This window comes from Oncorhynchus masou, chromosome 27 (genome assembly GCF_036934945.1).
Source record: "Oncorhynchus masou masou isolate Uvic2021 chromosome 27, UVic_Omas_1.1, whole genome shotgun sequence".
Classification (NCBI taxonomy): domain Eukaryota; kingdom Metazoa; phylum Chordata; class Actinopteri; order Salmoniformes; family Salmonidae; genus Oncorhynchus; species Oncorhynchus masou.
In genome coordinates, this window is record NC_088238.1 from 14,399,849 (window position 1) to 14,421,975 (window position 22,127).

Consider the following 22,127-nt stretch of genomic DNA (forward strand, 5'->3'; position numbering starts at 1 on the left):
AGGGATCAAGCTGGTTCCTCAAGGATAAACGTCACCCTGACCAGGCAATAATCAATGGAGAACAAGCCAATACAAGAGCATAATCAACCAGTCATAACTGTTACCTTTAGTATGGACTTCCCAAAGGGCCACAGAAAGTAGCATGATAACTTCCAACACAGCTTCCCTGAAATAACATTCCAGACCCCAAAATATTAAAATTGAAAATCAGATTTATGTCATCCCAACATAAATAAATACAGATTTTATTTAAAAGAACATTAAAATGTGTGTATTAGATGAGGGGTTCCTACCATAAGGAACTCCAATGATGGTCAGAAACATTAGGACACAGACCAAGAGGTAGGCTAAAGAGATCCACCATCCAAATAAAATCAAGTATGCTATGTTTCCACAAGTAATCAATGAACCTGAAATCAAAGAGATCAAAAAATGAGTGTATTCTATTCAACAACATAGTCTCTACTCTATATCTATAGAACACTGCAATCTTGAGTATTTTCCCTCAAACATTTCAAAAATGATTCACATCAAGCAATGGTCGTGTTCATTAGGGCACATGGTAGCTAAATGTTTTCAAAAACGTTGCCACGGAAAACAAAAAACAACATTTCTTATTGGACATGTTCAGATAACTGCCCCCGAAACTGGGAGATACTATCTCCGTTTGGTGACTACTGAACACGACCTGCACCTTTTCTAATGATCGTCATATTAGAGGTTCCGCAGGGGGCAAGTGAATTAGGAGCACAGACACGAACCTTGTGGTCTGACAAAGTTCAGCTCTGAGTACAGCTCCCTCACAATGTCCGACCTGTCCTCGATGGGCCTCTCAGTCACGTGACTCTTCCACTTTCTGAAGCCAAACTGAACATGTGCACACACACAACCAGACACACACACACCATCACTTCCAAATTTAAGGGATATTTTGTAAATCATTCAAATGAAAACTGTTTTACATGGAAGACAAAAACTGCCAGGCTTTTTTTACTCCGTTGTGTCCAACACTCCACCCACCCTGTAGTTGTTGGCCAGTTTGTTTGCCTCTACTTCATTCTCTGCTCGGATGGTGGTCCTCAAGCTCGAGCCATCCTGCCAAACCTCTTCCCCATAGTGACACGGAGTGGTGCCTCCTGAGGGAACAGACACCAAGTTGCCAAACAAATGGATGAAATGGTCCGGCCAAGACGAGGAAAAACAATAAGACAAGAAAAATGGATGAGGTCTTCCATGATGTATCACACACTAACATATGGACATTTAAATAGGATTTGATATAGCATAATTTCATGAATATTGTTTCTCCCAAGGGTGTAGAGCTGAGCCAGCCCAAAAAACTAAATTACACCAATGCTATGGGTTGTACAGAGCATCATGGGTACTTTAGCAAACAGTCAGTGTTGGTTGTGACTGTCTGTGCTGCCAGGACAGGCTGTAGCCTCACCTTTGTGTGCAGACAAACATTTGGGGGTGTATTGGTGGGAGACATCTGGGGAGGGGCTCTCGGCCACATGACTGCCAATGTCCACACACAGTCGGTCACACTGGGATGTACGGCGGTAGACCCTGGGGTCATGGTCCCATTGGGTATCTGAAGGAACAAACGAGAGAGAGGAACAAACATTGATATGAAACAACCTACCCTTCAATGTCTCCATTATTACAAGTGTTTATTCATCAACAGAACTTGTTTATGGTAACAAATTACATCTGAGAAGATGCAGGTAAACTTCCATAAAACGTTCAGAATAAAATGATACATTTATTAGTAGAGGTAGTTATCCCCCAGAGAACTAAACTCAACATTGTTAGACAAACAGAATCCATATGGCATAACTACGGCCAGGAGTTTCTCCTCATCAGGAATAACTCTGGATCCCAGTTGGTCAGGTCATGTGAGACCTGTGTGGACCAATGCACTAAACCCGTCAAGTCAGTGCGTGACTAACGGAAAGCTCCTGACAGTCACATGCAGCGACACCCAATTCTTCAGTGCAGTGATACCGGTGAGACTGATGACATTATCTATGGATTTCAAATGTTAGTGGATTTAACAAGCACTATGATGATGCACAGACATGTTGCCTCTAATGCCTCTGTGGAGGTTTACCACTTTGACAGGAGAGCAAGATATCTTTACAACTTCATGTCTTTTAAAAAGGACAAGCAGCGTTTTCTAAGTTCAATTCATAGAATTTGAAATGGTCATACATGGAAAATCCAGAGAGCAACAATTACTTGTAAATCCAACATGCTCTCTCTCCTGACCTGACATTCCCCAAGCTTACAGATCTCCACAGGACTTAAGATGAGCATCACTGTCCCAAGACTCCTAACTGAACAGGGAAGGGATTCTTTTCAACATGTGACATCGTCTTCATGCAACTTCAATTATGAGACGGGCCAGTCAATCAATAGACTCACAGTTCTCATAATCTGAGGGAAAGCAGATTGATATGATTTTCAATTAAATACACATTTAGTGAAAGCATTCCTCATGTTGACATGTCTTAAAATGAGCTATCCTCATGTTGTTGTAATCTTACCACTACTGTAGCATAAGTCAGGGTTTCTCAAACTTGGTCCTGGGGCTCCCCCTGGGTGCACGTTTTGGTTTTTACCCTAGCACTATACAGCTGATTCAAATGATCAAAGCTTGATGATGAGTTGGTTATTTGAAACAGCTGTGTAGTGTAGGGCAAACACCAAAACGTGCACCCAGGGGGCCCCAGGACCAGGTTTGGGAAACCCTGCCTTAAGAAATAGTGCAGTATAGCCTACAATCTCTCTGGTAATAAGAGTCCATAAACTATTTTCAGAATCTGGTTCCAATATCTGTGAACAGAAAGACATACTGGGGGTCTGAGCAAATGATCAAGCAGTTTTCAGATGTACAGGAACGGTGAATAAACAAGTCTTTGAGGCCTGGTTATTCTAGATACATTAAGTGTAAAAATATATATATTTAGGGGCTCCTCGCACAAATTAAATATTGTGGAAATCTAAGGAAAGCAGCCTACCCATACACACAGGTGATTTTAATCAAAGTTAACTATTGAACACTAACTGACAAGGAACAACTATAGGCTTTTCGAAATGTCGAACCTTCTATGAAAGGTACAAAACAAAATGCCAAAGTGTACCTTGAGAGCTGTGTCTATGTACGACACAACATTTGTTGCAAACGCACGAATATCGCGTGCTAAAGAAACCGCGGAGATTGATAGAAGGAACGTTTACGATTTGTTCTTACCTGAACTTTCAGCCGTGGACCTCCGCCTACGCCTCTCCGTATCAACAATGGGAGCTTTAATGTGGGACATTATTATTGATTATAATTCCCATAGAGATAACACCACGCCGGTTTTATCAACTCAATCCCGCTCGTCAGCGTTTCTCTGTGCGCTTCCTAACCATTGATGACATACATGCATGTATCCAAACAACTCGTGGGAATTGTAGATCATCATATCTTGTCCTTCTCCATCGACTGCATTCTGGGATGTGTAGTGACTCTGTGTCATGTCCTGTGCCCATTCTAAATATAAAACAACTTTGTTTGAAAATCCAATTCATAACTTATGCTGTTTATGATGAAATATGTTCTATTGAATAATATGTATTTTCTGTCATGCTGTGTAGACCTATTTCAGGGATGGCCAACATTGATGCGTGTGGGGGCAGATGTTTGAAGTTTTTAATATAATATCTGAGTGAGACAGACTAACACAATCAATGGGGCCCCTGTTGGTAATTCGACCATAAACCAAGTTGGGTCAGCTGGACGCTAAACTAATTTAGCAATCTAAAAAATGTTAGCTGACATGGTGGGCTAATTGACTGTCTATCCGTGACTGTACTAACAAGAGAAAAATTGTTGATGCCCAACCAAATTTCGAAATTGCACCTTTTGTATTCTACTATTCTAACTGACCTGAGTGAGTTTTTTTAAATTGTATTTTTGGGGGGAAATTGATCCGAGGACTTTCAAAAGTGTCCAGTTGCTTATCCCTGGCCTATTTACTTTACCAAGGAAAATAACATCACACTGAGTGGAGACCTAACAACTATATGTGAAAGGAAACATTATTCCAACAAGTGTAGGACAACAGAACTATGGACCATCAACACTAGAAATATGTTGTATTCACAAATCTCAATAAATCAATCAAAAAACAACAACACCAGAATTCTAGGTTTCCTTTTATTTACATAATTATACAAAAATACAGCTTCATGATCAAAGTAATACAATTCTGTGTTCAAGATATGAGTGTGGAGAGAAACAGCAGTGAGCTACATAGACAATAGGGGAATGGATTTTGCCAATATAGAGAACCCACAAAGAGATGCTGTATTTAGTTCTCTTTGACAGCAAAAGAAAACTCTGAGAATGTTCACAATACCTCAAAAAGTATATCAAGGTTCATTTCCCATGGAATAAACTGGCTGGTCAGTATCCAACATGAGAAATATTACAGTTGACGTCATATACGCTTGATAGATCCCTTATGTCTTTTCACAAAACACGTTTTTTAATGGAAATTTACATTCGTTTGCACTGATGGTGCAAGAAATGTCCAAATGTATTAAGCAAATGTTACAGTGTTATTTTCATTGCAGTGCTTTACAGCTTGCTTAATTTATCTTCCAGACATGGACATTTTATAAATAATCTCTGATACACATAGCACATTAGCTAATAGGACTACAGCAGAAACATAATCCTGCAGCAACAGGAAATGTGAGTTATTATGTGGATTATAATTAATGACCATTTTTGTAGCGGTTGATCCATTTTTCGTAACTTCAGAAGCCATTTTAAACCTCAAATGCAGTACAAGTTTTACATTTCTCCTGCAACAGGTTGATCAAATTAAGATTCTACATCTGTAGTTTGGCACCATCTTTATTCTGTTGTGAGTGTGACGCAAAGACAATAATACTAAATTACTTTGGTTACAGCATCGGTACAACTACATCACGAGCTTCAGTGAATTGTCCCTTTTGCTGAGCAAATCTGTAATGTACCTCAGCATGGAAAACCAACCAAACATACAGTCTAACAACTTAGAATTGTACAAGTATGCTGCATCCTTGCACAGGAGGTTGGTGGCACTTTAATTGGGGAGGACAGGCTTGTGGTAATGGCTGGAGCGGAATTAGTGGAATGGAATTAAATACATCAAACACATCCACATGTGTTTGATGCCATTTCAGTTGCTCCGTTCCAGCCATTATTATGAGCCGTCCTCCCCTCAGCAGCCTTCACTGCGTCCTCGTTCCCAATAAATGAAAAGGTGCACTACACATAGAGAAGCACAAGACACGTGCATTTAGAAATTGTAGCAGATAATTACAAGCAGAGAATAAAGGTGTGTTGCTCAACTCTAGGACAACATGACGCAATATATAGCACTGTCCTATACAATAAAAACACAGAAAACTCAACAAAGTATAGCCAAGGTTGTCTATACGTATGCTTAACTTGGGCAGGAGCTCACCGGAGCTGAGTACCGGAGCTGAGTACCGGAGCTGAGTACCGGAGCTGAGTACCGGAGCTGAGTACCGGAGCTGAGTACCAGAGCTGAGCACCGGAGCTGAGTACCGGCACCTTACATTTTTCTACTGCCTGTTCTCCTTATAGAATATTAGCTGAAAAGTATTGTGGAGCTCCTGCACCTAAATAAAAACAGTACCAGCATGTAAAATGAGTACCGGCACCTACTGTATTTCAGTCCAAGTCAAGCACTGCTGCCAATAGAGTAAAACACAATGTGGAAATACTACATACTACAGTAAAAAAATAACCCTTTTTAATACAATTGTACAGAAAAAAAACGTAACAATTTAACTGATGTAGCTAACATGTGCAAGAACACTTTCAAGAAATGAAGTGATTGATTCCCACTCAGTTGTGTATTTCATTTCAACTGGTATAAAAACCTAATCAATTCTCTTTCTCCTCAGGTGAAAAAAGCTCACTTTTGTGTGATTGCACCAGGCAATATAAAAACAGTTCCTATATTTTTGTGACAAAAGTAGAGACGACTAGTTGATGATGATGTACAAAGACATGGAACTTCCAGAGCCTGATAGTTTCTGCATCATATGAGGCTGCATGTCAATCATCTAAAGTGGCTTCCTCTCCATCGTTACAGATCTAGTAATATTTAGTTCATTAACACAGGCTAGTTGAAAGCAATATGGAGAACGCCTACATGGAATTAGTTTTCACCGGTCCAGTTTTCTAAAGTCAGCAATGACGTGGAAAAGAGACAAGGAAAGGAAGCCACTTTACACTACTTACATGAACCCTAAGATGCATGAAATGACTCAGGGAACGACAAGATCCCTGGAAGAGTCTTGGAAGTCATATAATGAATGAATGGCTATGAGACTGAAATCAACAAGAGTGATATCTGATCCAAGAGATAGTGACCCGGGATCATGTCAGTGATGGTGACCCTCATCCAATTCGTTCAGAGTTGAGCTGCCTCTTCTGCTGCCATCATTCAATGAAATGTTTCTGACAACAGAAGTTAGTTGTTGCAACATGGGTGATCATGTCGGTTTTCTGACCAATGCCACAAGTGGAATTATTTTCGGTAAGTCACACAACACTGACGAGTCTGGGAGGCGTTTCCGAAAAGCTTTGTAGCTAACGAGGTACTTTATTTCTCTCCACAACTATAGACCCAGACAACTTGTAGAACAGAAAAGTGCTTTATTCAAATAATTTAGCTCATTTAGACAGGCAGACTAATTCTGATCTTTTTTCACCAATCAGATCAGCTCTGAAAAGGATGTGATGTGAAAAGATTTGATGTGATTGGTCAAAAGACCAATTAGTGGTAAAAATATCAGAATTAGGCTGCCTGTCTAAACGCAGCTATATATTTTTAAACACATTTTTATGAAACTGTAGCTACTGTGATTTGTTAAGAGAAATTCAGAGCCACCCCACTGGGTACAGAAGTCAGTTCAACGTCTAGTTTTGATTTACATTTGGTTGAGTTGTTAACTAACATGAATTCAATGTGAAATCAACAACAAATGTCACCATTTCATTGGATTTAGCTTAAAGGTTGGGTGAAAAAAATACGAAATGCCCTTACGTTGATGACTTTTTTCAAATACAATCAGTTTTCAACATTGATTCAACGTCATCACATAGATTTTGGGGGGTTGAAATGATGTGGAAACAACGTTGATTCAACCAGTTTGTGCCCAGTGGGACATAAGCCAAGAAGCTTTCATGAAACTCACCCTTGGCCTGATCAGTTCTCCTTTAGCCCTTCCCTTTAAATGAAACAGATCTGACCAATTAACTTGACTTGAGTCCTGTTTCATCTTGACTGTTGGGCAGTGACAAGGGAGCACCATAAGTGTAAGTATCCAGCACTTTTCTCTCACAGTCTGTAAAACCCCCCAGAAAACCCCACAACCATACATGGTTGCTCTCAGAAGTCAGAGTCAGCATCCATAAGCTCCGCCTCCATCAGGTTGGTTCTAGAGTGGATCTGCCCCCACTCCGCCCTCCTTTGACCCCCCTGCGACTTCCCCACGTGGTCTGTCCTCCCAGACACCCCTGCCATAGGCGCCACCTCCCCGGAGTAGTGGAACGCTCCATTGGGCTGCCAGAAGGAGAGGGGTGGTTGTTGGGGGCGGCAGCGAGGCCCCAGGCCGAGGTCCTCTGGCAGGTCACTGAGGGAGAGGGGGTTGAGGTCAGGGTACCTGCTCCTCTGGCTAGAGGAGGCCCCCAGGGCTCCTCCGTACCTCTCCTGGTAGGGCAGGGGATGAGAGGGCCTAAACTCAGGGTAAGAGCCTGGAAGGACGTCCTCAGCCTCCTGGTGCTGCCTCAGATTGGCCACCAGGCTCCTGTGGCCGGGCAGCTTGGGTAGCCGTGGCACCGAGCTGGTGCCAAACTCTCGCTGACGGTAGCCCTGGCGTTCGACCAGCTCCTCCAGAGGACGCGCCTCCTTCTTCCTCTTCTTCCTCTTCTTCTTCCTCTTCATCATCTCAGGGGAGATCTCCGCTTCCACCATCCACAGCTTGTTCCTCTCCTCTGGCGGTGGAACTGGGTGAAAGATTCAGACTCATAGTGGTAACATGGAAGCAGGATTAAATCAGACTGGTGGCTGAACTGACAATTCTGTAGCCTGGTTATATAATACTGAATACTGCCATTGTGAGCGCAGCATTCGGTCTGGCTTAACCAGGCTAGTAACATAGGCCCTGTTTGAATCTGTACATGACTGGATAAGTGAAAGTAAAGGCCTTATCCCATTGCTTTAACCAATCCAACTGTCTATGATCTGCTATCGTTTCAAGAAATAATGCAATGAACTCAAGGAAGAGTGCAGATGTCAGACAATGTCACTAAGCAGGTGGCAGCTCTCACCAGGTGTTCCTGTAGGGGTGACAGAGATGTCCTGCGGTAGAATGGCGCCCCTCCTGGCCACCATCTTGGTCACATGCTGGGCCCAGGCTGAAGACATCTCGTTGGATGGCTCCCCGTTCAGGTCAAAGTTGATGCCAGCTACCAATGAGAAAGAAGACAAGACAGCTCAACCATTACTATTCATTATACAATAGAAGAGCTCAACCATTACTATCCATTATATAGTAGAAGAGCTCAAGCATTACTATCCATTATACAGTAGAGCTCAACCATTACTATCCATTATATAGTAGAAGAGCTCAACCATTACCATCCATTATACAGTAGAGCTCAACCATTACTATCCATTATATAGTAGAATAGCTCAACCATTACTATCCATTATGTAGTAGAAGAGCTCAACCATTACTATCCATTATATAGTAGAAGAGCTCAACCATTACTATCCATTATACAGTAGAAGAGCTCAACCATTCCTATCCATTATACAATAGAAGAGCTCAACCATTACTATCCATTATATAGTAGAATAGCTCAACCATTACTATGCATTATATAGTAGAAGAGCTCAACCATTACTATCCATTATGTAGTAGAAGAGCTCAACCAATACTATCCATTATATAGTAGAAGAGCTCAACCATTACTATCCATTATATAGTAGAGCTCAACCATTACTATCCATTATATAGTAGAAGAGCTCAACCATTACCATCCATTATACAGTAGAGCTCAACCATTACTATCCATTATATAGTAGAATAGCTCAACCATTACTATCCATTATGTAGTAGAATAGCTCAACCATTACTATCCATTATACAGTAGAATAGCTCAACCATTACTATCCATTATATAGTAGAAGAGCTCAACCATTACTATCCATTATATAGTAGAAGAGCTCAACCATTACTATCCATTATACAGTAGAAGAGCTCAACCATTACTATCCATTATATAGTAGAGCTCAACCATTACTATCCATTATCTATCCATTATATAGTAGAAGAGCACAACCATTACTATCCATTATACAGTAGAAGAGCTCAACCATTCCTATCCATTATACAATAGAAGAGCTCAACCATTACTATCCATTATATAGTAGAAGGGCTCAACCATTACTATCCATTATATAGTAGAATAGCTCAACCATTACTATGCATTATATCGTAGAAGAGCTCAACCATTACTATCCATTATGTAGTAGAAGAGCTCAACCAAAACTATCCATTATATAGTAGAAGAGCTCAACCATTACTATCCATTATATAGTAGAGCTCAACCATTACTATCCATTATATAGTAGAATAGCTCAACCATTACTATCCATTATATAGTAGAAGTGCTCAACCATTACTATCCATTATATAGTAGAATAGCTCAACCATTACTATCCATTATATAGTAGAATAGCTCAACCATTACTATCCATTATATAGTAGAATAGCTCAACCATTACTATCCATTATATAGTAGAATGCTCAACCATTACTATCCATTATATAGTAGAAGAGCTCAACCATTACTATCCATTATATAGTAGAATAGCTCAACCATTATTATCCATTATACAGTAGAATAGCTCAACCATTACTATCCATTATATAGTAGAATAGCTCAACCATTACTTTCCATTATATAGTAGAATAGCTCAACCATTACTATCCATTATATAGTAGAAGAGCTCAACCATTACTATCCATTATATAGTAGAATAGCTCAACCATTACTATCCATTATATAGTAGAATAGCTCAACCATTACTATCCATTATACAGTAGAATAGCTCAACCATTACTATCCATTATATAGTAGAATAGCTCAACCATTACTATGCATTATATAGTAGAATAGCTCAACCATTACTATCCATTATATAGTAGAATAGCTCAACCATTACTATCCATTATATAGTAGAATAGCTCAACCATTACTATCCATTATATAGTAGAAGGGCTCAACCATTACTATCCATTATATAGTAGAATAGCTCAACCATTACTATGCATTATATCGTAGAAGAGCTCAACCATTACTATCCATTATGTAGTAGAAGAGCTCAACCAATACTATCCATTATATAGTAGAAGAGCTCAACCATTACTATCCATTATATAGTAGAATAGCTCAACCATTACTATCCATTATATAGTAGAATAGCTCAACCATTACTATCCATTATATAGTAGAAGTGCTCAACCATTACTATCCATTATATAGTAGAATAGCTCAACCATTACTATCCATTATATAGTAGAGCTCAACCATTACTATCCATTATATAGTAGAATAGCTCAACCATTACTATCCATTATATAGTAGAAGTGCTCAACCATTACTATCCATTATATAGTAGAAGAGCTCAACCATTACTATCCATTATATAGTAGAATAGCTCAACCATTATTATCCATTATACAGTAGAATAGCTCAACCATTACTATCCATTATATAGTAGAATAGCTCAACCATTACTTTCCATTATATAGTAGAATAGCTCAACCATTACTATCCATTATATAGTAGAAGAGCTCAACCATTACTATCAATTATATAGTAGAATAGCTCAACCATTACTATCCATTATATAGTAGAATAGCTCAACCATTACTATCCATTATACAGTAGAATAGCTCAACCATTACTATCCATTATATAGTAGAATAGCTCAACCATTACTATCCATTATATAGTAGAATAGCTCAACCATTACTATCCATTATATAGTAGAATAGCTCAACCATTACTATCCATTATATAGTAGAATAGCTCAACCATTACTATCCATTATACAGTAGAATAGCTCAACCATTACTATCCATTATATAGTAGAATAGCTCAACCATTACTATCCATTATATAGTAGAATAGCTCAACCATTACTATCCATTATATAGTAGAATAGCTCAACCATTACAATCCATTATATAGTAGAATAGCTCAACCATTACAATCCATTATATAGTAGAATAGCTCAACCATTACTATGCATTCAGTAAAAACCCCAAAGAGGTTATTTATATAGTGGAAGGCTCCCTGGAGTCCCCTGCAGTGCTCCAATAACTAACAGTTCATACAGTCCCTCCAACATAAGCAAGCATGCTGGCCACAGCCGCCTCAGTGCTTACATTATCTGATGACTCAGTCATTCACTTCTAGTGTCAGACAGACTCCTCAATGACATTCACTACTAGTGTCAGACAGACTTCTCAATGACATTCACTACTAGTGTCAGACAGACTTCTCAATGATATGCACTACTACTGTCAGACAGACTTCTCAGTGACATTCACTACTAGTGTCAGACAGACTTCTCAATGACATTCACTACTAGTGTCAGACAGACTTCTCAATGACATTCACTACTAGTGTCAGACAGACTTCTCAATGACATTCACTACTAGTGTCAGACAGACTTCTCAATGACATTCACTACTAGTGTCAGACAGACTTCTCAATGACATTCACTACTAGTGTCAGACAGACTTCTCAATGATATGCACTACTACTGTCAGACAGACTTCTCAGTGACATTCACTACTAGTGTCAGACAGACTTCTCAATGACATTCACTACTAGTGTCAGACAGACTTCTCAATGACATTCACTACTAGTGTCAGACAGACTTCTCAATGACATTCACTACTAGTGTCAGACATACTTGTCAAAGACATTCACTTTTAGTTGTAACATTGAAGCGTAGTGGAATCTCCATTAATATCAGCCAGGAGTTCCTCAATGATGAAACAAATATGGCATTTCATCTGCATAAAGAGGCATCCAATTAAGCCTTTTGGGCAGCTCCTTCTACGGGTCTTTGGGGACTTACCTACTGGCCCGTCATGAGAGACAGTGTGCATGCTGAAGGACAGCTCCTTCTACAGGTCTTTGGGGACTTACCTACTGGCCCGTCATGAGAGACAGTGTGCATGCTGAAGGACAGCTCCTTCTACGGGTCTTTGGGGACTTACCTACTGGCCCGTCATGAGAGACAGTGTGCATGCTGAAGGACAGCTCCTTCTCCGGGTCTTTGTGGAGCTCCTTGCGCTTGGAGAAGGCCTTGGCTATCATCTTGCTCTTCTTTATCCTCTTGGGCTCATCGTCGCTACGGCCGATAACCCTATGACAGGAACAACAGATAGATAAATCACAAGGTGACAGACAATGTTGACGTATCCCTTGACGTGGCAATCGCTGTAAATTGTGCAGACATTAAAGCTGAAATCCGTACTTGGTGAGACTACCACGTCCGTTTGAGATACTACGACAACCAAGAAGTTGCATCAAACAACGAACACTGTATTTTTCTGCTCAGACATCATTGCAGGTTAGATAGAACAGCATAGTATGTACTGAAGAAAACAAAATGTATGATGCTGGTACTCCTCTCCTCCGTTTCATCAACAAAACAAAAATAATAACAAATGTGCTGGGGGCGAACAGTGGCGCTGTTTCACCTGATGCGTATTTAAGCTTTAATACACAGATAATGCTGTGTGAATGCCTCAGAGAGATAATACAATGTGGAACTCCATACTTGGAATGTTGTTGTAAAAGTTCATGTACTATTTTCTTGTAGCCTATTTTCTCACCTTTTATCTACAAGACAACACTTTTTGCTACAAAGGGACCGCCGCCCAGTCTAATTTTCTATGTGTGTTCTAAAGGAAATGGCTGCTTACTTGCACCAGGTGCGTTTCCAGATGAGAATCGTGGCCTTGGTCCACACCCAGGTGCTCATGGCGATGCCCGTGCCGAACATAGAGAACAGATTAATCTTTTCCACCAGTAGACTGGGACGGTTCTTGATAGTACATTCTGGGATCGGCTTGTTGGTCTGATGAGCGATCGTCACATTGGCCTCGCACCTGTTCAAAGCCAGTGCAGCGTTCATCAATCAATCCTCAGAGCTCTTTTTTACACAGGCAGTTGCATTTTCTGTGGTAAAATACTCTACATACCCACATCCACTGTAAAGCCATATAAATGAGGCATATTCACATACTGAACTGTTGACATTAACCAGTTGTTTACTTGTTCAGACAGGAAAGAGAAATGTACATTTCTGAGGTGAAATTCATACCAGTCCACTCAAAGTCAACAGAGTGGAGGAATAAGGCTGCATTCACAGCACAACAAACCGGTAGGGCTGTGGTTACCACCAGTCTCAACAGCATCATCTGCTGGGAATCTCCCACTACACCATACAACTGAGGGCTTGTTCTAATACTCTTAAATCTCCCACTACACCATACAACTGGGGCCATGTTCCAATACTCTTAAATCTCCCACTATACCATACAACTGGGGCCATGTACCAATACTCTTAAATCTCCTATTACATCATACAATTGGGGCCATGTTCCAATACTCTTAAATCTCCTACTACATCATACAACTGGGGCCATGTTCCAATACTCGTAAATGTATATTTCCTTCCTCCCTTCCTTGAAGTAACCCCTCGTCTGTCATATTGGATTGATGTAGGGAAACTTTCCATCGCAAAGCTTTGACCAATTATGTCATGTCAAATATTGGTGATTATTCCCATGTTCTGAGAAAATGTTGTTTTTGAGTATTCCAAAAGGGCCCAGAAGTCCTTAGGTCCTCAACACCTGTTTTGAAGTTGCAGTGTTGAATATAGTTTGGGGTTACTGTAGGCTACATGAGGAGAAAAGGAACTCACAACACATATTCTCTGAAGCTCTTCTCCCACTCAGCCTGGTTGAAGAAGTCATAGAAGTGGCAGCCAAACGTGATTAAGACAAAGCCAAACGCCAGGAACCCAAATATACCTGATGAAGAGGAATTACACAAATGATTAGGGATATTTGAAATTCCAGAAACCTCAGGAGTCAGGACACAATATACTTTATATGAAGATAAAACCAAGGTGTTATATAACATATATCGTGCAACAGAATCCACAGTCAATCTATTGGGGGGGGGGGGGGCATTGATAGGTCTAACTAGGATCGCCTGACCCAAAGGCAGTGGATCTAACCACTGCACCAAGAAAGCTAGTTCCCTTGTGGAAGCGGTTATCTGTCTTTTCAACACTAGCTAGGTTTGTTACACTGTTATGCCAGTGGTTTGACTCTGGATATCTGGTGATTTACAGCGAAGGGGTCATACCAAGTCTTAGCATTGTTTCGTTGATTTTGCTCGCTGCCTTCTCACTCAGAAGACCCGGGTGGTTACTCTTGATGGAGAACAACGTCATGACTCCTGCAGAAACAAACAGAGGAAATCACTTTGGGAACGTCTATTTATTTGGTAGCGTTTAAATTATGAAATATGAAAATGTCTCGTTTTTTGGGTTTGAGAGAACTCACCTCGTATGAGGAAATAGCCACCAATGACAAGCACAACTCCAATGGGAGCCAACACAAAGCCAGCACGGTAGCGGTAGTTCTTATAGCCCACGAAACAGATCCCACTGACAGAGTCTCCGTCCACCTATGTCAAACAACAGAGACCAGAAACGCATACATGTGTTTGAATGGCATAACGGCATAAAAGATAAATCATTTGGAAAACAAGAAATTCTGAGTCATTGTCTTTCCATCATGAAAAGGGAATAAATAAAGTTGTCTCCAAACTGTAGACACGGTTTGGGATTACCCTATTGCAAAGTAACACTCAACTTAAAGCCTGCTGGTATAAAGCATTAAGATTCAGTTACAATGCATTGTGAGACTTGTCATAAGCATGTATAATGTGTTATTATCATAAGTATTATAAATCGCAAATCACAGTAATTACTATTTTCAACGGCTAAAAGAAATGGTAGGTGTTCCATACCTCAGCGGTGGCTAGAATAGCCACAGTGAGGATGAAGGGGACGGACCATGTGACCATGTGGAAGTATGAGGTCTTGCCCGACAGGGGCTGGTGGGTGGTGCCCAGGGCCTTGAAGGACGTGTGCCAGGCGTAGGTCAGCATGACAAACCAGATCACCCCAGACATCAGGGAGTAGTAGACGAGGCTGAAGATGATGACACACGACAGAGTCTCGGTAGACCTGGATGGAGAGAGGGAGAGAGAGAGCGAAGGAAGTTAATGACTCAATCATTTTTAAGAGTACACTGCCATTGCATTGGCTGTATGTGTGTTATTAATTATTTGAAAATGTCAATCAATCAGCCAACCAATCAACCAATCAAGTTTGAGAAACAAAAGCGAACGTAGCTAAATACAAGACCTACGAACCTCACTGGAAGATTCAAGAAATACTCCTTCAAATCTTATCTCATAATACTCCCACTTTCTTTCAACCCCTTCAATGTGTATGTGTGTGTCAACAGTGTATGTGTGTGTCTCAGGGGGTTGGGTCGTAAGCAAAAACCACAATTGATTGACAATAAAATGTTAAGTGTTCTCCTTCTTCACTTACGAGGGCTCCCCTAAACGCATGGTGTTGTCACTCTTACACACGATCTCTTTGCGAGCTCCATCCATGAACTGAGCCAGCCAGCCGATACTGCCCATGAAGAAACAGGTATTGATGTAGAAGAGGATGACGGCAGGGTAACGGTTTGAATTCTTCCAGTCCGCCAGAAAGGTGGCCTGTAAAAGGAGATGGAAAGAGAGAGGGAGAGAAAAGATGAATATAAATGGGAAACACTTTTTTCTGTCCTTAGAAAGGCCAATTAACTGAAACACATAGTTCTCCACAAATAACTAACAATATCTGTGAAAAGCAGTATGAACCCATTATCTGAACAAGAATGGTATGTGTGTTACAATACCAGTATCTTTGTTCCATTTGTAATCTCAAATATAAAAGTTAAAAGTCAAGTAAAAAAAAGTTGTTGCTAACAGCTGCAAGTTACACTTGGAATTATGGGTAATGTTGTCCACAACACTGCTGCGTGAAGCTCACCAGAGTGAAAAAGGTGCAGAGCAGGGTGACGGTGCCGAACACAGCGATGTAGGCGTGCATGTCCGAGTGCTCCTCGTCGGTGAACAGGGGGTTGTTGCACTGGATGCCGCAGCCCTCCACATCTTTGTACCAGCTGGCCTGAACGTCTGTCTTCACCAGGGGGGCTTCGCAGTGTCCCGACGTGTTGAACTTCAGCTTCTGCACCTCGTTCTGTCTCACCGTGGACGGAAGGCACAGTGAGCTCATATTGTCACTCTGTTTGGTCTATTTTTCACGAGGCGTACGCCTCAATATTATATAGTATTTTATAAACTGGGTGGTTCGAGCTCTGAATGCTGATTGGCTGGTTGTATATCAGACCGTATACCACGAGTACGACAAAACGTTTATTTGAACTGCTCTAATTATGTTGGTAATCAGTTTATAATAACAACAAGGCACCTCAGGGGTAACAACACGTGGAAAACGTCAAGAGGTCAGAATACTTTCTGAATGCACTGTATATCATATATTATAGTGTTATAGAGTATAATATCGACAGACATTTTAGACTGAAAAACAATGACACTAGCCTGTTGACTAGATGGGTGGCTCCATAGAGGGGCCACCCACTGGGCACAGACTACAATTCAATGTCTACTCCACGTTGGTTCAATGTAATTTCATTGAAATGACGAGGAAACAATGTTGATTCGACCAGTGTGTGCCCAGTGGGTTGACAGTGCTGAAGCCCCCTCGATAATTGGCCTAGCACCCCATCTGCACACATGCATAGTGAGAGCATCTACCATACCGTGCAGCCCATGGGGTACTTGTCCGTCTCCTCACACTTGAGGAAGTTGGGCCAGCCCCTCTCCTGGTCCACGATGCTGCAGGGGCGACGCGTAGCCTGGCACAGGTGCTGGCTGGGAAGCTCCACCTGCCCGTTGTCACACTTGGGCATGTAGACGGCACACAGCAGGGGCTGGATGACCGCCCAGCAGCGAGGGGCGTTCCTCAGACCTGCATGGGTGAGAAGGGAGGTGAGGGACAATAATGTAGCTTGGGTTGACTTCAGTAGACACCAAACGAATGAGAATGCTCCTAAACTGAGAGAAATTGGCAGGTAGGTACCATAAGAAATGTTCATTTTAGTTTTTCTGCAGCGAAACATTTTGCTACGGTGTGCCCTAATGAACACAAACCTGGTGCTCCAGCCTGTTTGTGCCTTATCAAACTCCTCTCTGGGTTTGTTCATTCATTGTCATGCCAACTATCTAAGTACGGTATGACATGACAACTATAATAGTGTTGGCTACAGCATATACAGAATGAGACCAGTCTGGATATAAATAATACATATTCATCACTTCAGTGTGGTGAGGATGATGATGGTGGTCACTAGGGTCAGGAGATAAATAGGACCTGGATGATGATGGTCACTAGGGTCAGGAGATAAATAGGACCTGGATGTTGATGATGGTGGTCACTAAGGTCAGGAGATAAATAGGACCTGGATGATGATGGTCACTAGGGTCAGGAGATAAATAGGACCTGGATGTTGATGATGGTGGTCACCAGGGTCAGGAGATAAATAGGACCTGGATGTTGACGATGGTGGTCACTAGGGTCAGGACATAAATAGGACCTGGATGTTGATGATGGTGGTCACTAGGGTCAGGAGATAAATAGGACCTGGATGTTGATGATGGTGGTCACTAGGGTCAGGAGATAAATAGGACCTGGATGTTGATGATGGTGGTCACTAGGGTCAGGAGATAAATAGGACCTGGATGTTGATGATGGTGGTCACTAAGGTCAGGAGATAAATAGGACCTGGATGTTGATGATGGTGGTCACTAGGGTCAGGAGATAAATAGGACCTGGATGTTGACGATGGTGGTCACTAGGGTCAGGAGATAAATAGGACCTGGATGTTGATGATGGTGGTCACTAGGGTCAGGAGATAAATAGGACCTGGATGTTGACGATGGTGGTCACTAGGGTCAGGACATAAATAGGACCTGGATGTTGATGATGGTGGTCACTAGGGTCAGGAGATAAATAGGATCTGGATGTTGATAATGGTGGTCACTAGGGTCAGGAGATAAATAGGATCTGGATGTTGATAATGGTGGTCACTAGGGTCAGGAGATAAATAGGACCTGTATGTTGACCCTGACTGGGATTGGTAGCTGGGGCCAGTGTCTATCAACTCAACACCTCAGCTGTTATGCCAAGAGCTCCAAACCTCTTGATGAGGCAGCTAGCGTTACAACATCATGCACTTGGAAGGTCACTAGTTGTGTGGTCTGTTGTGTTTCCCATGGTGGGGGTGGGGAGTGGGGATGGGAACCACTCTACAGATCAGCTGAGGATTAGTGGAAGGAAATGCAGGTTGATGGATCACAAATGAGTCTTTATTAATGTGCAGGAATATCTAACACCTCAGAGAGAATCTTTTATTTTCTTTATTTGCTCTTAACCCCCATTTCCTGCAAAAGTCCTATTCCCATGTATTTGGTCATTACAAAAACTATCCATTTGGAGGGGCCCTCAATATTTCATTGCCTAGTTAACAGGCTATATTATAACAATTAACCTACTGACCTCGCATGTGACTATAACCAAATCTACCGTAATGTTTAATAGGACAGTGTAATACATCTTATTACATAAATATTATGTAGTGCTGCTGTTTTTACTTATAATAGAACATTCTGTTTATGTCAAATGGCAAGGTTAAGACTAAATAATCACAAGCGAAAGTTCAATGAATAATCACTAGTGAAAGTTCAACGTATAAAATACATAGATTTTATTTTACGTTTCCTTTTGCAAATGACAATATGAGCATCTTGATTGCATCTGATGCTAATAGAGGGAGTGGGGTCTGCACTTAATAACGCAACACAAATGTATAATACGTTTGTCAATTTATTTAATTTAAATTACAGTAAATGAACAACATGAACCCTTTGTAGCTATGCTTATTAACCAAATACAGGCTTACCAGACCACATGGCCAACTTCTCAAATGCTTCGTCTTGGGTACTTGAGTCTTCAGCCAAGGCAAGAGACGTGTGCGTGTACGGTAGTGGGGACCCGAGACATGTATTATATTTAAGCACTTCACATGTTGTAGTTTTCTTGCAGAAATCATTGAAAATTGTTTCGTTTCTCTGTACCGTTACCGCATGAGTAACCAGAAAGGAGGCAGCCCAAACGCAAAGCATCCCCAACCCACCAACAATGGAACTCCATCCATGGGAAGACATCTTGGAGATTCAACGGTGCAACTTTGTTTCCAGGAAGAAAAAATATATACTTTGTATTCCAGTAATCTAAAAAGTAACCGTTAATAAAAATAGCACGAAGTGCTCTTGTTCATTTGATGCCGAATGTAGCATTATGATACAATGAAACGAAACGTTTTCCCAGTTTTCACACAGTCCCGAACTTTTTCATTTAGCATTTTGTCATATAATCCTTGATTTGTCACTGGAATTCCCTACACACAATCCGATCGCCACCAAAAAACGAAAAGATGCATGCATGATATTCAATTAAAATCAAGTGGAACTATTCCTTCCGCTGTTTTTGTTGGATATGCCTATTAAAAAGATATCAAAGTAACAGATTCACCCTCCCCCACAACTTGCCGTGAAAAGTCTGAAACTGTAACATGATCTCTAGTCTACGCGCTCCAACCCCCTCACGCTCCCACTTTCCCCTCTTTTGCTGAAAAAAAAACTATTTTCATTTCATTTTATGTAGACCTATCCCCAAAAAGGGCAGTTTGGGGGAATTTCTATAGAATTATACGATGTGTCTGATGGAGTTTGGTCTTTGTTTTTCTCGCTTGCAGTCGTGTCTGCTATTTTGTTCTGCCTCTGGTATGCACATGGTGGGGGAGAGCCAAAGTAACAAAACCTCTCATCCCATCCCCCTCTCCATGGGTAAAACTATGCCTTATAGGAATACCAAAACAATCTCTCTCCTGCCAGGACAGACTGCAGTAAGAAAGCCATCCGTGTACCTTTATATCGTATGCTTGTTTGTTTAATCGTCCGTTCATTTAGAGCCTTTATTTCTGACACAACACATTTGTCAAATCAATCACAATCAAATGTTATTGTCACCTGCTTCGTAAACAACAGGTGTAGACAGTGAAACGCGTACTCATGGGCTCTTACCAACACTGCAGAAAACAATACATAAATAAAACAAATAATAATATTTAAAAAAAATAGTAACACTGCAGAATACATACATAATGAGAAATGCTAGATTGGCTATATAACTGGAGTACCTGTAAGACACTCACTTTGTTCATTTCCAAAAACAAGTCTTTGAAAGATCTCCAAAGACCCATATTGTCCTCCACGACTTACATCTGACCGTACCTCCTACATTTGCACTTGTTGCTATTAAGAATGAATAGATTTGCAATCACAGACTGATCAGTTATGTTGGTGTGAACAAGCATTTCAGTAGTCTCTTCGATAGTACTTCAAATCTGTGATTAAACTAGAGCCTCACTTTGCCATACAATTGAAATCTTAGTGATTATGCGAGCACAGTAGGCTATATTTCTTTGTCAGCCCACTCCAAAGACTGTTCATTCACCACCACAAAAATGGTAACTGCAAGTTTATCCGCCAGTGGCATGCCAGTAGCCACTCAGGGAAAGTTTGTTGTCGTGGACATAAACAAGTCAATTATCCACTCCTTGGGCTACTTTCATTCTAAAAGATCAGACAAGATTGCCATTTTCTCTGCTTAAATGGCACAGTTTCTAAACGAGTGTGCAGCCTACTGTATGGGTGTTGGTTGGGGAATGGGATGGCCTGGTGGAATTATAAAAAATTAATAACTTCATGGCATTTTGGATGTGTAAAAAAAGTTTGTCTTGTTTATTTCCTCCCAGTCCATATTAAATCAGTTTCCTAGGAGACCCTCATAATGGAAATGTGGATTCTCTCTCCCAGTTAAGGTAGCACTGCTCTTCACCCGAATGAGACCTCAAACTGACCAAGAAAACTTTCAGAGGTTGATTATACGTTAACTGTAAATGAAGCCATAAGTGACTGACATTGGTCAGATTTAAGATTCTGTCTATATCAACCAATAAGACAGCCACACTGTAGATTTAATGAATGTTTCATCATTCACATAGACAGAACACCATACAGTCTCAAACAATCCTCTTTGTGCTTGTGATGTGATCAAAGCCTCTCTCTAACCTGACCGTTATAGGGCAGTGCATTAGATGTAATGCTCCAACAGCCTACCTCCTGCTGGTTGAAATGACAATGGATGTTTTGTTTTTGGCCTGTGCTGCATGAATCAGGGGAGCCCCATGTTTCCTCATCGTTCTCTCTGAGTGAAGCATTGGGCCTCCTTAAAACCCACAGCAACATGGCTGTCTGAGAATGAGTCAGGGAGAGACTCGGACCACACACAGAGCACGTGGGCCCCTCACTGGAGCGCCCGGCCAAATCTCTCTTACTTTCTCTGCACACGCACGCACGCACGTACACACACACACACACACGCACACACACGCATACATATTAGTAGTAGGGACTGTGCCTAAGTCCTGTGTGTTAATGAACCTGCGACTTCCTACAGAACACACTGTCGCTGATGTCTCAATGCCTGCCTCTGAATAACTTCCCCCATCACACTGACATTATGAACACCTGGCCTGTAGGCCTATAATGTTATAGTTCATGCAATTAGTTAAAACAACTGCAGGGCCATGTGCACAAAGCAGAAAGGTGTATGGAGACGAAGGGCTTCACATGCAAGAGTGTGTGTGCTCCCAAGCCCAGGCACATCATATTTCAG

General features: G+C 41.2%; 2 protein-coding genes across 3 annotated transcripts in view; both read right to left on the reverse strand.

Moving 5' to 3' along the window:
- Positions 1-3,457, reverse strand: part of cax1 (cation/H+ exchanger protein 1) — a 16,117-nt gene extending 12,660 nt beyond the window's left edge. The window contains exons 1-6 of the mRNA XM_064939268.1: positions 3,257-3,457; positions 1,448-1,594; positions 1,021-1,136; positions 762-867; positions 294-410; positions 105-166 (exon numbers count right to left, since the gene is read on the reverse strand). Of these exons, the coding sequence (XP_064795340.1) occupies positions 105-166; positions 294-410; positions 762-867; positions 1,021-1,136; positions 1,448-1,594; positions 3,257-3,326 (618 nt within the window). The 5' untranslated portion in view covers positions 3,327-3,457. The remainder of the gene's footprint in view (positions 1-104; positions 167-293; positions 411-761; positions 868-1,020; positions 1,137-1,447; positions 1,595-3,256) is intronic.
- A 736-nt stretch (positions 3,458-4,193) lies between these two features.
- Positions 4,194-20,160, reverse strand: smo (smoothened, frizzled class receptor). Of its 2 annotated transcripts, XM_064939269.1 has the most exons (12): positions 19,288-20,160; positions 17,089-17,297; positions 16,296-16,505; positions 15,807-15,979; positions 15,215-15,434; positions 14,746-14,869; positions 14,546-14,638; positions 14,097-14,205; positions 13,093-13,278; positions 12,382-12,530; positions 8,408-8,545; positions 4,194-8,083 (listed from the first exon to the last, which is right to left on the reverse strand). In XM_064939269.1, the coding sequence occupies exons 1-12, from the start codon at positions 19,550-19,552 to the stop codon at positions 7,467-7,469; spliced, it is 2,493 nt and encodes an 830-aa protein (XP_064795341.1). In that variant the 5' UTR covers positions 19,553-20,160; the 3' UTR covers positions 4,194-7,466. The 2 variants fall into 2 exon arrangements, with proteins under 2 accessions (XP_064795341.1, XP_064795342.1); XM_064939270.1 differs by lacking the exon at positions 16,296-16,505.
- Between the last annotated feature and the right edge of the window lie 1,967 nt (positions 20,161-22,127).

Excerpts from the sequence above, each read along its gene's own strand:
- smo (XM_064939269.1), bottom strand. The coding sequence starts at position 19,552 with ATGTCTTCCCATGGATGGAGTTCCATTGTTGGTGGGTTGGGGATGCTT. Across the intron at positions 14,870-15,214 it reads CTATTCTAGCCACCGCTGAG|GTGGACGGAGACTCTGTCAG; the intron begins GTATGGAACACC and ends TGTTTGACATAG. Across the intron at positions 12,531-13,092 it reads TGGAAACGCACCTGGTGCAA|GGTTATCGGCCGTAGCGACG; the intron begins GTAAGCAGCCAT and ends TTCCTGTCATAG.